Here is a 16,883-nt window from a genome sequence, read left to right as displayed (position 1 = left end):
ATGAGTTTTATTTGCCAGCCTAATAAACAATGATCAAGGCAAAATGAAATGTGAATTTTTGTGAATTAATCTTTGTTACCAGACACCTTCAGATCACTACAGAAAAATTAACATAAATAATTTACCTCATGAGTCAATAAATCTCAATGTTCGCATCAGACATGGTCAATATTTCCTTATTTCTCAAAATAATGAGCATCCCCTTGTAGACATCATCCAGCTACTATTTATACTAGGTGTCTGCTTGAAGAACACCTATTTTAGTTTATTAAAACTGCACATTTTAACAAAGACATTGAAGTAAAATATAGCAGAATAGTATCAGCTACAGAACAAGAAGTATAATGAACAAAGTGTTTTACACTGAAAAAATATTGAAATAGTAATAAATACTGAAAGTGTGAAATTATACTCCATGGAATAAATCCTATAGTATTGTCCCAGGCAAAATTCTTATCAATGTCAATGTAAATCTTTATCTCCAGCATAGGGGAGATAAACCATTTTGTTCTTTTCCATTTTGTTCTTTTCTAATCCCTTTTCACTCGGTTGTTACTTTTATTTTATGTCTCAGGAAATGGATCACAAGAGCTATGAAGACATCCAGTAGTATGACAGTAAAATATTCAGCTACTGTATGAGTAAACATCCTTTGGGCCTCATCCTCCAAACACTTATGTTTAGCACTTGAGTAATTGTGTTAAAGTCAGAGACTACCTGAAACTGAACATATACATTACCATTTGCAGGATTAGGGCCTAAATGTACACGTTCCTTTTCCCAGTGATACTGCAAAATGTTGCTGCTGTTCTGGTGCTCTCTGTCTACTGTAGGCATTTCAGCAGTGCCCTGAATTGCAATTCCAAAATGAGGAATACTAAGTTATAACTATGTCACTATTCATAGATGGTTATGTTGTGGGTTTTGCTATTTATCTGTGCTGAGGCTCTGGAGACCTAATTCAACTCCTGTGGAAGTCAATTGTATTATTTCTATTGAATTTAACAGTCTTTGGATGAGTGTGTGCTCACTTGCCTTGGTTGGTAAGTATTTTGTGTCTGTGAATAATGAAGAGTGAGACTTTGGTTGCCTTCATATAATTCTGACAAAAGGATGGCTCTTCGGAACATAAGAACAGTCACACAGGGTCAGGCCAAAGATCCATCCAGCTAAGTATCCTGTCTGCCAAAAGAGGCCAATGCCTGATGCTCCAGAGGGAGTGAACACAACAGGTAATCATGGAAGCAATTCTGCTCCGTTTCCAACTGCTGCCAAACAGAGTCTAGGGATACCAGTCCTACCAGTCGTGGCTAACAGCCATTGATGGACTCCATGAATTTATCTAGTTCTTTTTTGAACCCTGTTAAAGTCCTGCTCTTCACAACCTCCTCTGGCCAGAAGTTCCACAGGCCTACTATGCACTGCGTGAACAAAAAACTTCCTTTTGTTGGTTTTAAACGTACTACCTGTTAATTCCATTTGATGATCCCAATTCTTTTGTTAAGGGGACACGTAAATAACTTTTCCTTATTCACTTTTCCCACACCAGTAATGATTTTATAGACCTCTATCATAGCTCCCTTTAGTCTCCTTTTTTTAAGCTGAAAAGTCCCTTGCAGCTTATTCTAAAGGTAGGCAGACTCTGACTCAGTAACTCTCTTCTACTGCGGTTTAAGTGCATTACATGAACTCGGCCACTGAAGAGAAGGTCAGTATCAAAAGTGACTTACCAGTGCACTTTGTTTGATTCTGCACTAAAGGGAATGACTTATTCCCAGAAATGTTTAGCAACATATACTGTATTTACACAACTGAAAGAATGCAGGACATTTCAGTGAAAGCAGTTTCCATTCTTTGAGAAAAATTTAAAATAAATTTTCAGAGCAAAGGAATTTCCTTTTAAATTAGCATTATGAAAAACAAGATAATCAGTCTTCTGTGGATTAGTGCCTGCTCTGCTAGATTTTGGTGAGTTTTAGAGTGCTTATCATTTCATTGGTAGACTGAGGGCACATGCAGACAGCAGGTGTTTTTATCTGAGCAACATTAACAAAGATACAGGGATTAATAATGTGTTGATTAGGCAGGCAAGAGGCAAAGTTAATTCTATTCTTGGCTCTGACCCTTCAACTGAATCTGTACAGGAAGGTATATCTCTGTATACATGTGGATCCAGCTACAGGGGTGGGCCTTAGCTGATAGCCAAACACAATGCTAATACAGACTTTAGTTATTATTCACACAATTTAATACTAAGCCATGAGGTTTTAGGCTGATAGACTCATAACAGATTTGACAGGTTTATTTGCTTTTCTATTTTTTAGCTCTAATGCTAGGGAACTGCAGGGGCTGTATTTCTCACAGGCTAGTGCAAGAGGGGGAAAGAGTCTTTGCTCCTTCATCCCATTCCTGTACAACTAGTCCTAAAAAGGATGGGTTTCCTATTCTACATAAATTGGTTCTGCTCTAGCTGTACTCTGTGTCCACCAGCACTGCTGGTTTCATTACTGCTCCAAAGTAAGATGAGGTTCCTGCTACCCTTACTGGTGCTGTCTACTTCTCTTTTCTTCTTCTTCTTCCCCTCTAAGTGATATCCAGGGTGGATTAAGTCACCAGCAGTTCAAGCTTGTGTATAGGTCCTCAAATCCAGGAGTCATCTGATTATCTCATCTTCAGCTTTCATTTAAAAAAAAACAAAAACATTTCTGGTCCTTGTCATTGTTTGGGGGGGTGGGGGAGGTAATGTGTGACCTGAGTGTAACCAATGCAGTGATGTGTGTACAAAGCCTGAAACAATAGCTCTGTGAGCTGTCCTTGAAGCTCTCTAGGGTCACACACTGCTCTGGGGGTCCCTACCACCCAAAGGGTTCTGTGGATGCAGAAGAGTATAGCTGTCTCAATCCACCCAGATAAGCAGATACAACCCAACTTACTAGATCAAGTAATGGCATGTTCCCTATTGACACCCAGGAGTCTCTTGGAGAGGATAGAAAATAGGCTTCATTGCTTCTGGAAAGGAAAAGGAGACCTCTTTTGCTGCCCTGTATCTCCAGAGAAGAGAGTGGCAATGAAAGGCTAGAGCCATGGCACAATGGTCGGACAGGGAAGTAGAGTGATGAGTGGCCGTGTGCTGGTGAGCCTAGGATACTGGGTTGCCTTTATTCAGCCCTGAGCGACTCCCTGTTTAATACAAGAGAGAGAACCCTCAGTTATACCAAGTAACTGCTGAGTCAAGAATGCCAAGGAGAGATGCTACCAGCTCAGCATTTTGCTGCTCATTCTTCTGCTAATGAAAACCCTTCTCCAATAGCTGGATCCTGCCTTGGGGTCCACTGTGATGATTTTACAACCTCTGAAATTGTTTCTGTTCCTGATATATTAAAAAATGAGTCAATCCATTTCCTTCCAGTCCCAGGTTAAAAGGGCGTTCCAGTAGCACTCCTGTCTAAAGACTCATTCAGCTCTTATGTATATGGAGACAAAGTTGGATTAAATTAATTGGCCAAAAAGTTTTAGATGTTGACAAACGAGAAGCAATCTTGGAGGAGAGAGTGATGAGCTATCCATTGGCGAGTGGGGGGGAGGGGTGGAGATTGTCACAGACACAGAGGAAGGAGAGATGCCCAACTCTCACTGCCTCTCAGACTCCTATGCAAGTTTTGGTCCATGTGAGTTGGGCACTTAACTTCTATTTGTACCTATGAAAATCTCCCTTTAACTTACAGTCTTTACTAGCATAATCCCAACATTTGATATGGGACAATGTTGCTCTTCAAAGACATGCAGAGCATCTGAAGATCCCTGTGATACCTTCTCAGATATGACTTATGTGAGTGAAGATTGCAGGGTCTATGTATGATGCAGACCTGCAAACTGTGAATTTTCCCTTCTTTGATTATAGTCACATAGCATGTGCGAGGCTTGATGCTGCAACTTGAACCTGACTAGAACCCCTTCAAAGTCAGTGAGCGTCTGCATAGACACAGGGATGTGCCTGGCATAACCAACTGCATGGCTGAGACCTTAGTATGTACAGAAAGTATTTAAAGGAACCTTTAAGTGCTTTTCATGCTGCACCCCTGCTGTAATGTAATGAGCTCAGCAGTGTTTACCCACAACAGCTGAAATTCTGTTTCATGACATCATACCAGGAATTGGTATCTTTTTTGCTGTGAATGGAAACTGCATTTCATGGTTGCCATGGAAAATTATTTCTTTTTCCTGGCATCACACAAGTTCCTTTTGGTCCTAGGAGAGGGCTTCTTTTTTAAAAAAATTCAACATTTAAATATCAAAATTTAACTTTAGGACCCTGTAGGCAAATATTTTTAATTATATTTTTTTCTACAATCCAGCACAATTACTTCATAGTTGACCTAGCAACTAAAATAGAGCTAAAGCAGGCGAAATTCTTAGTTACATGTCCTTTACACATTTGAGCTTGTGGCTGCCAGAGGATGTTAAGGCTTATTGTCATGATATTTCTGTGTGTGTTTCTTTCTGGCATTGCTTGGCATTTGTGGGCAAACAAACAGCAGGCAGTTTCCTTATTAGCAAATCCAATTTACCTGTCCAGTAATTTCTGTGTCCAAAAGAAGGTCTGTCTCTCTGCATCTTCCCAGGGCCATACTCATGACTACTACCCTTGTCTATCACTTCTAGTGCACATAGACATTCACAGTGGTAATCAATCCCTGTCCTAACTCTTATGTTTGCAATCAACCCCTAAAACCACAGGGCTGGTTGCACAGATGTTGTGCAAAATCTCTGTGGTTTCCTATTTTTTCTGATTATAACTGAAACCTAGGCTTAATTACTCCTTCTATTTAGGGAGTAGCTACCAGACCCATGGACCTTAATGATTTCTGAGAGTGTCTCTACATTAAAGAGCCATAAGAGGGTGATCATTAAACCTTCCAGCATAGCAGTACCATTCCAGGGAGCAGAACCATTCATATTTAAGAGCCCAAGAGATAGCAGGAAATGTAGTTCCCACTGATGATTACATTTAGTCTATGAAGAACCCTTACAGTAAAATCATAGAAAATGTAGGGCTGGTAATGACCTTGAGAAGTCATCTAGTTCAGTCACCTTCACTGGAGAAAGGGCCAAGTATATCTAGAGCAGTCTTGACAAATGGTTGTCTAACATGTTCTTAAAAATCTTCAATGATGGGGAGTCTACAACCTTCCTTGAAAGCTTATTCTGATGCTCAACTAGCCTTTTTCTTGAAAGATTTTCATATCCAACCTAAATTTCCTCTCCTGTGAATTAAGGTCACATTACTTTTTGTCCTGACTTCAGTGGACATGGAAAACAATAGATTGCTGTCCTCTTGATAACAAATCTTCTCAGTGCTCATGAGAATATCATGTGGGAGTGGATCACAGTGTTGCTAAAATCAAGAGCAGAATGGCCTTGTCCTACACTTGAAAAAAAAGAGTTCTAATAGAAATATAAGCCTAGTTTGGTAAACTGTTGCAATAATGGAGGTAGACCAAATATTGTCTTCGTATAGGAAGTTCAGGGATATGTTTGGGAGTGTTTTCCTTCCCTTTGTGAGTTCCTAATGCACTGTGAGAGAAGGAGACAAAGATGAGTGTAGGTGAAGGGAGATTGGGATTATTGTGGAAACAAAAGAGGGACATGAGGGATGAGATTTATGGAAGAGAACAAGGCAAATCTGTTTCTGGGTTTGGAGAAGAAGTTTAAAGAGGAGTGGGCAATAAGGGATGAGAAGAGAAGGTAGGTCAAGGTAGTAGTAATAAAAGCTCATTTTTATAGGTTAGCCATGTGCATAGTTTGTACACGGTGTTTTATTTTCTTAATGGAGACAAATGATAGCCACAGTCTCAGCCTGCTGCCGCCTTAGTCAGCTATTTTTGCTGTACGTGCTGTGGGTGTTTCATAGTTCCCAGAGAACTTAATTGCAGTTTGCTAGGTAGCTAGAGAGCAATCCATCTACAGAAGCCACCCACACTGATTGCACATTCCTTGCAAAAGAACATATGATTTTGTGTTAGGACGAATAATGATTTTGGAGCACACCAATAACTCACACACAGCATGTTAGCAGCCAAAATGGTACAACCCTAACTGCAGAGCTACCTGTAGCTCACACTTCCTGTTTGTTTACTTGAAATGGGCTAGCAGGGTGAATGCTCAGCCAAAGAAATGGATGAGTCTGTACTGCCTATGTTTCTCAGTGCCAACATTTTTAGTGTCTGTATTGCCAGCAAGGAATTCTCAACTGGAAGAATGAAAGTATTCTCTTCTCATCCTTATTTAACTTCTCGCCCTGTGTTCTTGGCATACAGAAATGCCAAGTCCTGTTGAAACAATACTTGATCTACCTTCATTATTGGAGTGGTTTACCACACTAGACATATACTTCTATGAGTAATGATTCAAAACTTCCTTTTTAAGTTCAGAACCAAGGCAGTCTGATCTGATTTATAAAATCAGTTAATGATGTGTGCTAATTAGTTGCATGGATAAGTGATTTTGACACATTGAAACTGGGTTTCCATAATCTAAAACCTTAAATGCATTCAGACATCTTTACTGCAGAAAACTAAAACTACGAGATCTGTGTTTCACCAGTCCTACGAACTTACCATTTCTCTGTATGGGTTGGTTTATGAATTCACCTTGGTCCTGATCCAAAGCCCAGTGAAGTCACTTGGGGTGGACCTCAGTGGAACTTGGACCAGGTCTTCACTACGCAGATACAAATAGAAATGTTAAAGTATGATTATGACACAAACCCTCCCTTTGTATATGTTTGTACAATGGCATTCTTAGTTAAAGAGTTACATGATTGTTGAATTTGAAACTCAAGGTTACAGAGAGCCCTTGTGGGTGCTGTTTAGGAAGGTATAAGTGTTAAGTGTTGGAAATACAGCGACTAGAGCATTGTCTCATATTAACCCTTTCCTTTCCATCAGCACTTGTCCTTGCTATAATTCCGACTGAGTCATTTCAGTGTGACCAATGCTTTTTAAAATGATGTGACAATGTGATTAGATGGAAACCAGCCTGGAACTTGAGCCAGCGGTTTTCAAAGGACAAAAGGGAATCTCTGCACTCAGAATGAAGGTGAAATTGTAACTCAAACAGGCATACCTATGCTAGCTTGGGTAACAATAGTAATACAGGCACAGCAGCACAAGGTGCAGCATGGGCTAACAAGATGATCACATCACCAGTGTCCCCTTGCCCTCACCCCCATTGCTGGTGCTCAGACAGTGCTACTGCTTTAGACTATTACTGTTTTCTGTGCTTTAGTCCAGCTCGCATGGGTATGCCCGACTATGCTACAGTCACACCTTCACTTGCAGTGGAGACATACAGTTCAGTGCCCAGCTCCCACTGAAAGTCATTGGGAACTGGATGATTAGCTGCCCTGTGCACGTTAGTCATTAAGGCTCTTTGATAATGATGTTTGGATAGCTACTAAAATTTAACTAATATATTAATGCATATTTTTTTCGCTTACTCTCTCTCAATGACATCCTTGGCATCTCTGCAGCCCAGTCATCCAATAGTGCCTATTCCAGAAAACGAAGCACTCAGCTCCAACGAGGTAACTGATCAACATTTACAGACTATAACGACATGCATACTTGCAATGAGTACTAGCTCAGACTGGCTTTTTCAGTTAACCTGGAGTGGGTGGGCTCAGAGGCACACAGAGTACACCTGCAGAGAGGATTTTGGCCCAGCACGTGAACTATGCAAATGGGTGTGTTTCACTGTTAATACCAAACGAATATTAAGCGCAGATAGCATCATGTTCATTGCCTGTGATCTCTGTATGTGGAAGCTTATATGGCCGGGAATAGAAATTAATAAAACATGTACAAGTGAGCCCCGTTTGAAAACCCAGCGTTTCACACTCTGCAGCGACTGTGATACAGCAGGAGCTGCTGTGCTAAATGCCAGAAGATAACTGCTTTCACAGTTCTCCCAAATTCACCATGTTCACACCCTCAGGGGAGAACCCTCACTGTGCTCTGTTTTGAAAGGGAGGGGCAGCAGCATATAACTCACTACAGCATGTGCTGTCCAGCATCATTTCCTCAGTTCAGGTAAAATTCAGTAACAGCACTGGGCAGACCAAGTCCTGCACTTGCTGGGAATGGATTCAATGACTTAATACCAGTCTCCTCCCTCTCTAAGCTGTATGAACCTAATTCCTACCATCCTGGGTTAGACACACTTTATAAGAGAGCTGATGCTATCTGAATTTACTCAGACCTCCTGACTCTGGGGTGGGAGGGACAATCTAAAGGGGAAGACACATAACCTAGTCCCTCCCTTCCATCAGCCCCATTTGTTTGGACTCTGTCCATGGCATCAAGGCCCAGGTGGGGAGTGGGAGGAAGCTGCTTCTGACGCCGTCTGATTCAGCTCTGGGTCACTGACTCCATGCAGCGTGCCACCTGCCTGACATGACGTGGCTCGGATGGACAGGGGCTGAGTGACTTGGAAAGGTGCTGCAGGGGCCTGGGGTGGAGTGGGGGACTCTGGTTCTAGGTTGTTAGTGTCCAATTTTCAGTCAGAACATCTGGTTGAAAAGGGATACTGGCAGCTCCAGTCAGCACTACTGATTGGACAGTTCAAAGTCTGGTTGGTGCAGGGCTGGCAGGCTCTGCCTGGCTTCCTGCAAGTAATGATATATCCCTTGAGTTCTTCAGTGGAGGGACAGGCCGGAGGACTCAGTGCACTGCTGCCACCTCAGCACCAACTTCACAGCTCCCATTGGTCAGGAATTGCAGCTAATGGGAGCTGTGGGGACCAGTTCAGAGGGTGGAGGCAATGCAGAGTATCTCCTGGCCATGTCTCCACCTCAGAGCAGAGGGACATGTCTCCACTTCCAGGTCCTGGAGTGAGAGGGGCAGGGCAGCAGAGAAGGGCTGGACAAAGGTCTTCAGTTTTGTGGGATTAGAATGTTGGCAACGCTGTCTGGCCAGGTAACCCCTGTCCCTAGCAGCTGGGCCTGGAGGGTGTGTGTGGAAGGGGTGGGGAGCTGCTTTTCCCAGCCAGGCTCTCACAGACAGCTACCACCTTGCACAGAGCAATGACCTGGCCCATGTGAGAAGTGGCTGGTTGCACCTTCTCCATTCCTTGCCCAAGCTTGGCTGCAAGGGACAGTGGCTGATCATGCTGGGAGGCAGGTGTGGCAGGAAAAGGAGAGAACCCCTCTCTCTGCCTCCTGGCAGGCCAAGCAGAAATCTGGGAAGGGCATTTGACCCCATGTGTCACTCACATGTTGCCTATTGCTACATGTTGCTCTTGGAACAGGGCATAACAATAATACCTAGCTCTCACAGAGCTCACATTCATTAGTAGATATCAAAGCACTGTACAAGGGTTTCAGGATCATTATCCTCATTTTATAGATGGGAAAACAGGGGCACAAAGAAGTGAAGTAACTGAGCAGGTCACTCACCAGGTCACTGGGGCTACGTCTACAAGGTGATTGTATACATTTGTATTCCGGAATAGCAACTCCGCAGCTTGTCCCTCTGCTCAAAATAGCGCTGGGTTTTTGAGTGCAGTATTCTGGTTCTGGATGTGCCTTCAGAACATCTGCTTATTACAAACTTTGGTGCAGTTTGGATGGCACCAAGTTTGGAATAAAGGATTTTGAAATAATTTACCCAACACAAATTGAATAAATTATTTTGAAACCAAATTGCTGTGTAGACATCTCCTGGCTGAACTAGGAATAGAAATCACCTCTTCTGAGACCCAGTCTAGTGCTCTATCCACTAGGACACACTGCTCAAGGAAAACAACTTGTTTGTAACAGGGTTGTCAACATGAATTTAAAATCACAATCTTGCTATTGAAATAAATCTGTATAATCCAATTAAATATCAGCTTCTTTAATGGACGCTTTACAATTAAACTCAACATTCTTAATTTAGAAGGAAAGCTGGAGCTTTTTATGTTATTTTAGCATGTAAAGGATAATTAGCATTAAGGAATAGCTAAACATTCACTGCAGTATGAATTCAGTGACAGCAGATGAATGGATATTGACTACTGAGGCCTCATTTTATTACCCACACAACGTCGGTAATTATACCAAATCCTTTTAGGTAAATTTAACAACAGAAATAAGACCATCCCTGACTTTTTTTTTCACAAATCCGTTAACCCAGTTTGTTTTGTTTCTCATTTGAGAAAGAAAATTCTGGTCTATTAGAAAGTGCTAAAGATGAGCTGGGATTAAAAGGAATGAGGTGGCACTTGGCTCTAGTTACCGCCAAATACATAGCTTCAGTATTGATTTTAAGCATATGGGGTAAGCAGTTGGAGATGAAACTGATGTAATTGGATTCATCACCTGAGGGATTATACAATGACTTATTCTTTTAGCAAAATTTACCTTCTGGGTGTATGATGGAGCATTTTAATTTCTATTTAATCCCAGGAGTCTACTTCTGCTCCAGGAGGCTGGGAAACCTAAAGCCCCTTCCCGCTCACTCATACTCACTCTTTCATAGAAGATGAACACATGCCATTTAGGGGTTTATGGCAATTGTCATTTTACTAACCATTCCCTAGATTCTCAAGTCAGCCTTGTGCAGAGAGGTGTGATAATGGTACATTTGGGAGGAGAGGGAGTGCACAAAGTATAGTTTCTGAAGCCAGCCCAAAAGTTCAAAGACTGGCTTTGCTTACGTTATGTCTACACAGTCCACAGTTCGGACTACGGCTAAGCAAACTGCAGTGTGTATCAGCATGCAGTGCTGTTATCCGCTTCCCCCAGCGTAGATGCTGCAGGTGGAAACTAGAAGTTATGTCACTTGTGTTAATATAATCCTTTTCAGTCAGGCTCTCAGGATCCTTTAGTTCATGCGGGGGAACACATGCAGCATGCTAATGTGCGTTGCAGATCACACCCTGTGCTCTGAACTGTGGGGTTTTGTGGATAAGTCCTCACTCACATTTTCAGTCTTCACTAAGGCTGGCACTGAGCTGACTCTCGCTGCTTCAGGCTTTGGTCCTTTGCTCCCCACTTACCCCCTTAACAATGCCACTGGGAGCATAGCGTAACCTGCAAAACTCCTTCACGTTTCAAAATAGGGGATTGGGGTTACTGGAGCTGGGAGGCCCTCAGAGCAGGGGTGGGGGACTGAGGAATTCAGCTGCTGGGGCCAGGAGGTAGAGTGGGGAAGGAGCCGAGGGGTTGGGAGGTCAGGCCACAAGGCTGGGAGGTAGATTGCAGTAGGGGGGGGGGGATGATGAGGCTGAGAGGTTGGTTGGGTGTGTGTGAGTGTGTGAGAGGCCGAGGAATTGGGTCGCAGGGCCAGGAGGTGGAGCAGAGGTCCATCCACAGGCTGGAGCATTATGTGGCCACATCCAGGAGGTGGAGCAGAGGCCAGGAGAATGTGACTGCTTCAGGCAGCACTGGCCTTGGGCTATGCTGGGTACGTGTAGGGGCAACATAACGCACTACTTAATTTGGGGCAAAGAGTTTCCCCACATCTAGTGGTGCCCCACCCAGCTGCTTACTCTGCATATGCCTAGGGGCAGCCCTGAGTAGGGAGTGCAAAGTTGCTGCAGCACTGAGTCCCAAATCTAGATTTCAACCCACCAGTGTCTGTCTGCCCAGCCCCAGCTTGGAGTTCAACTAGCCGTACTGGGAGGGAACAAGGAGCCCCCTGACTTTCTGCTCTCTCAGGGTTAACTCATTTGGTGCACAGTCCCAGTTAGATTTTCTCTTACTTTTTAATAAATCTTATTTTTAAGATGATGATGGGACTCATGGTCTGTCATCTGGCTTCCTTCACAAAGTCATCCTGGGAGAAAGCAAAGGCCGTCTGTGTCTAGCGAGCAGTAGAGAAGGAGCACAGGATGTGCCTGGAGGTCCCGACTCAGCCTTTATCCAAAGTGTATGGAAGAGGTATCCTTTTCCCTTGTGGTGCCTTGCCAAGGGCTACCTGGGGCACACGCGAAGGGAGAAACCTGAGGATCAAGAGAGTTGGTGCTGCAGGAGATAGTCCCTTTATCTCACCTTTAGATCCCTAGTCCTGCAGACAGCCAGGGCAACTTAGAGCAACCTCAGCACCACTGTAAGGTGCACTGACTGATAATGGCTCCCTGGGGACATTCTCCTGGATGGGGACTTGTTGGAATGTGGGAGCATTCTGACCTTGCCTCATATTACCAGGGGAATCCCCATCTGGAGAAGTATGCAGCTTTCTGCCTCCTCTTCATGGCAGCAAGGAAGAGGAGACAGGATCTGGCCCAGCATGATTGAAGTTCCAGAATTATTGTTTTTTTAAAGTGAGGAAAACACCACCAACCTTTCCCAATTGTATAGTGCAAGGATGCTCCATTATACTCCCATGCTCTCTTTCTTTCACCCACATTCATAGCTTACATACCCACTAAAGCACGGCATAAGGTGCGGCACCCATTTCTCAGCGAACTCCTGGCTCTGCAGCTGAACTGACTGAGCTGTCAGACAGTCAACTGGCAAAACCAACATCTCTTTTTTCCTGAAATGAGCACCCCAAACCCTGCTATCTCCCATCTCTGCTCTCACTGGAAGGGCTATCTATATCCAAAATCATCTATAACAACATACTTGAAAAAGACTAATAATATGATGAGATGAGATCAATTATATCTTTTTGTGTTTTTGATTGGGGGTGTGTGTGTGTGTGTGTGTGTGTGTGGTTTTCAGTCACTCATTCCACAGCTCATGTTATTTTCCACAAAGATCAGTACCAATTTAAATCAGAGGTCTGAGGGGGATGCAGAATAACTTTGTTCTATTTTTCATGCAACTTTAGCTTCATTCTGCAACTACACCAAGTAAATCAGATCTGCCTTCCAGCAATGAAAGCAAAAAGACAAGCAAAGGAAAACTTCCAGATGGCGAAAGTGAGAGGTTTTCACCCAGATTGGATGTGGGGGATGCTCGGGTAAAACCGAGCTAAGAGGTACATCAGTTATTCTAATTAGTTGTCATCAGATGTTACTGTACATCAATCTGTAATGTGCAAAGGCTGGGGCGCATGTATTATAGTTACTCTAACAATGCTTTGAACTTTGTAAGCTGTTGAGTCTATAAAAACCATATCCACATGGAATTAGAAAGCTTGCATAGGTGTTGGCATGTGTACTTTTTATAATCAAATTAAACATATAAGTGGCCATAAAATTGTTTCAATAAAGTCCGTTAACAAATTTCCAATAACAAGACATCTGGGGTACTCATGATCTTTCCAGAGTTGAGGGATTTGTTATTACGTCTGTGAGCTCTATGGATATGCTTACATTACAATTACACACCAGTGGTTGGCTGGAGTAAGCTGGGCCAGCTTGGACTGTGGAGCTGTTTCATTGTTTTGTATATATCCAGGCTTGGTCTGGGGTCTGAACTCATGGAAGGGTGGGTGGGTCTCTGTTTGGGACCGAGCCCAGAAGTCTGTATAACAGTGAAACAAAGCTGCAGCCTGAGTCCTGCAAGCCTAGGTAGACAGAAGACATGAGGTCCTGGGGCCAGTGTTCCCTCTAATTTTTTTCCATGCAAGAGCAGCATAAATTTTGTTATCTGCATGAGGTATGTGCAGATGTGCACCACATGTTGCTGGCTGGGGCATGTGGGCGCTCTGCTAATCAGCTGGGAAACACCTGAATCTCTCCTGGGCAGTCACCCAAGCCACCCTCTTACAGTGAAAACAGCCTGGAACTCTGGGTCCAAGCCCTGGGTTAGCATGATTTGTGTGAAGACCAAAGGGGAATTAGATCTGACCCTGAGTTTGAACCCTAGGCTTATACTGCAGTGTGGGCATATGCTAAAGCATCTAGAATAATTGTTAGGCATATGGCATGCTGTTAGATAAGGTTTTCTCTCTTTCTTTCTCTTTCTCCTTTCCCCGCAACCTGATTCCATCAACTTCTCCAGAGACAGGACCTAACCCAGCAAGTCACAATCATTCACACACGTTCATGAGGCTCTAAATAAGGAGAACCAATCCTGCTCCTTTGTAGCCACTGACAATACTTCATGACTGAATTTAATGACAAAAGTTGTGCAATGTATAAGACCCATGGATGTGTGAATACAGGCCATAGTGGGGCTGTTTATTACTTTTTAGTGTCTACAGAGCATTTTACTGCTGTAGGAATACCAGCACATACGACACTAGCAAAGCACTCCTAGCACAGATGCAGCTATGCTTGCAAAGCTGCACTATGTATTGACAAAGCTTATTTCTGCCTCCCATGAGCAAAACATGCTATAGCGGTAAAAGCACAGCCTTGATGGTGCAGCTACATCTTCACTACAAATTTTTGCTGGCACAGCTATTTTGATCAGGGATGTCAGAGGTTTGATCGACATCTAATGAACAAAGTGGTACCACCAGAACTCTGTAGTGTAAACATAACTTTAATCTTTATTCACCTAAGGGATGTGCCAGGTCAAAAACCAGCATTCATTGTTCATAATGATTAATTGGTTTGCTATATATAGAATCTTTAAAAGGATCAGATATGCCCATCACATAATGTAATATGGATTAAATTTTTAAATTTTTCATATTTTTAACCGAGTCCAGTTTTAGAAGCACTGTCATAATCTAACAATTCATGTGTACATATGACAGCAGTTACATCCCTAATTACTACCTTGTGAGAAAAATCCCAGTTAGCCAACAGCTGTCACTAGAGTGCCCAATTTCACTGCCCTTGTCTTCAGGTGGTCTCTCTTGCACTTGAGATTAGGCTGGAATAGAATGGCTGCTCCCCCTCTATCCTGTACAAGCCTAAGTTTGTGGGGAAATGAGGAGTCAGGGGCCAGAAAAGATGAACAACGGCGTGCAGTATCAACACACTGGCTTTCCATGATGCAGGCCCGCTCAGGTGCCTTGGTTGTGTTGATAAAGAGCACTGCTGTAATCTCTATGTATTTGTAAATTTGGGGCCTCCCTTCTCAACTAGGTGGTCCCCAACTCTTACAAGTCCTAGCAAGGCAGGAAATGACCCAGGAATTGCTCCAACACCCAGATTGATGCCAGTTCCTCTGTTAGTATATACAACCCCTGAGAGCCATTGTGAATCGGTGTATAGTGTACACTCCCAATGCCTCAAAGGAACTGTGCCCCCACCAGGCACAATGTTTCCTGCCTCATCAACCCCAGCTCTTTAGTTCTGGGTTAACTGTTTTGAGCTCTGGCCAATTCTTATGTGCAATGCAGGCTCAGAGGGCCAATATACTCATATTGCTCCATGGGCCTGTTCCTCAGCCCTGAACTCAGCCTGCAGTATCCTGCAGCACAGCCTATGTTGTCTACAACAGTCCTTTTCTAAACCAGCAATCTCACCCACTGGTCAGAGGAGAGATGGGAATTAGGGGTGGGATTTTCTGCCAGCTCTATAGTCAGCCTGGAGTGGGTATGAGGTCAGCATCTCCTACCAGGGATCGGGGCAGGGCAGCTTCACAGCCTGGCTGCTGAGCCGTGAAGTGTGGGCTTCCCACCTGTATAATGGATAGTGAGCAGTAAGGTGTTCATAGGTTGCATTGTGGTGACTATAATTATAAACTCAGGCACTGTGATAGCAGCTAGTGGGACAAAGAGCAGCTGTAATACAAATCCACAAAACACAAGACAATGGAACAAACAAACCGGTCCTCAACCTCCCGATATACTGTATAAAGTACAGTGACCCTGGAGTACAATGATCTCCAGTAACAGAGAGGGAGCCATGCTAGTCTATATATTATCAAAACAAAAAAGCAGTTCCTCAGCTAACATCATATATACCATCATGTGCCAACAATGCCCAGATGCTTTGTATATTGGACAGACTTCAAACTCTCTCAGACAGAGTTAAAGGGCACAAAACAGATATCAAACCATTCCTGATCCACAAACCAGTTAGTCTACATTTTAATGGAGTGGGCCATTCTCTTAATGACTTAAGAGTTTGCATCTTATTGAAGAAGAATTTTCAGTCTGCTGTGGAAAGAGAAACTGCTGAACTCTCTTTCATATTCAAATTTGACACATTAACACGTGGTTTGAACTGGGGCTCTTTGGCATACTTCCCGCCCCCCCCCCCCCGCTCTCTGATTTGCTCACCTTGATAATTTTTTTGCTGATTTGTCAACCTTGATTACTGTTTTTGGTTCTCTATGCCTTTAATAGTGAGTCTGTTCTGGTCTGGCTATGGTCTGAAGAAGTGGGTCTGTCCCACGAAAGCTCACCTAATAAATTATTTTGTTAGTCTTTAAAGTGCTACTGGACTGCTTTTTTGTTTTGAATGATCTCCAGATTCTTTTATTCCTTAATTTTATAAAATATGGTTATGAACTGGGTGAAACTTTGTTATGTATTAAAACCTCATTGAAAATAATGGCTGTGTGAATGCATCCTTCAGTTAACCTAAGCGTGAGGATAAATTAATCCCAATCTTCCACCTAAAATGAAAGGTTTCTGTGCACCTGCCCAGGAGTTTTGTATCGTGTGGGTGGAGGGGCCATGGCTGAGTAATAGGGTTTTCTGTGTGGGGAAGGGAAGTCAGACCACAGAAACAGAGAGAGACAGAGACAGCCTGAAGAAATCCAAGCAGAAGCCTTTAAGCACAATGTAACCCTGAGAGAAACCTACAGAGAGTTTCCACCTCAGGGGTGCTTGCTGATAAAAGCATTGGCCAAGTAGGCTAAGAAACTGCTCCGTTTGTCTTTGGGTCCTCGGCATTCTCAGAAGCAGGATTTTGTACATTGTAACAAAGCAAGATTACATTGAAATAAATAGTAGGCTCCATGATCAATTTCCCTTCCCAATTGGAACATTCTAAGGCCCAGAACTTTTGACTAGCTGCTTTGGTTAAAAAGAGGTAACGCTATTTTG

At 43.2% G+C, this 16,883-nt stretch overlaps 1 protein-coding gene across 18 annotated transcripts in view; it reads left to right on the top strand.

Annotated features, from left to right (window-relative positions):
- Nucleotides 1–16,883, top strand: part of MLIP (muscular LMNA interacting protein) — a 163,461-nt gene that overhangs the window by 144,958 nt on the left and 1,620 nt on the right. For 13 of the 18 annotated variants that reach the window (XM_074991151.1, XM_074991157.1, XM_074991155.1 and 10 more), the window contains 2 exons: nt 7,532–7,585; nt 12,816–12,965. In XM_074991151.1, the coding sequence (XP_074847252.1) occupies nt 7,532–7,585; nt 12,816–12,962 (201 nt within the window). In that variant the 3' untranslated portion in view covers nt 12,963–12,965. The remainder of the gene's footprint in view (nt 1–7,531; nt 7,586–12,815; nt 12,966–16,883) is intronic. The other 5 variants (XM_074991159.1, XM_074991156.1, XM_074991154.1 and 2 more) reach the window with 1 other exon arrangement.

Source organism: Carettochelys insculpta, chromosome 3, assembly GCF_033958435.1.
Source record: "Carettochelys insculpta isolate YL-2023 chromosome 3, ASM3395843v1, whole genome shotgun sequence".
NCBI lineage: Eukaryota > Metazoa > Chordata > Testudines > Carettochelyidae > Carettochelys > Carettochelys insculpta.
This window is presented reverse-complemented; position numbering and strand designations above follow the sequence as displayed.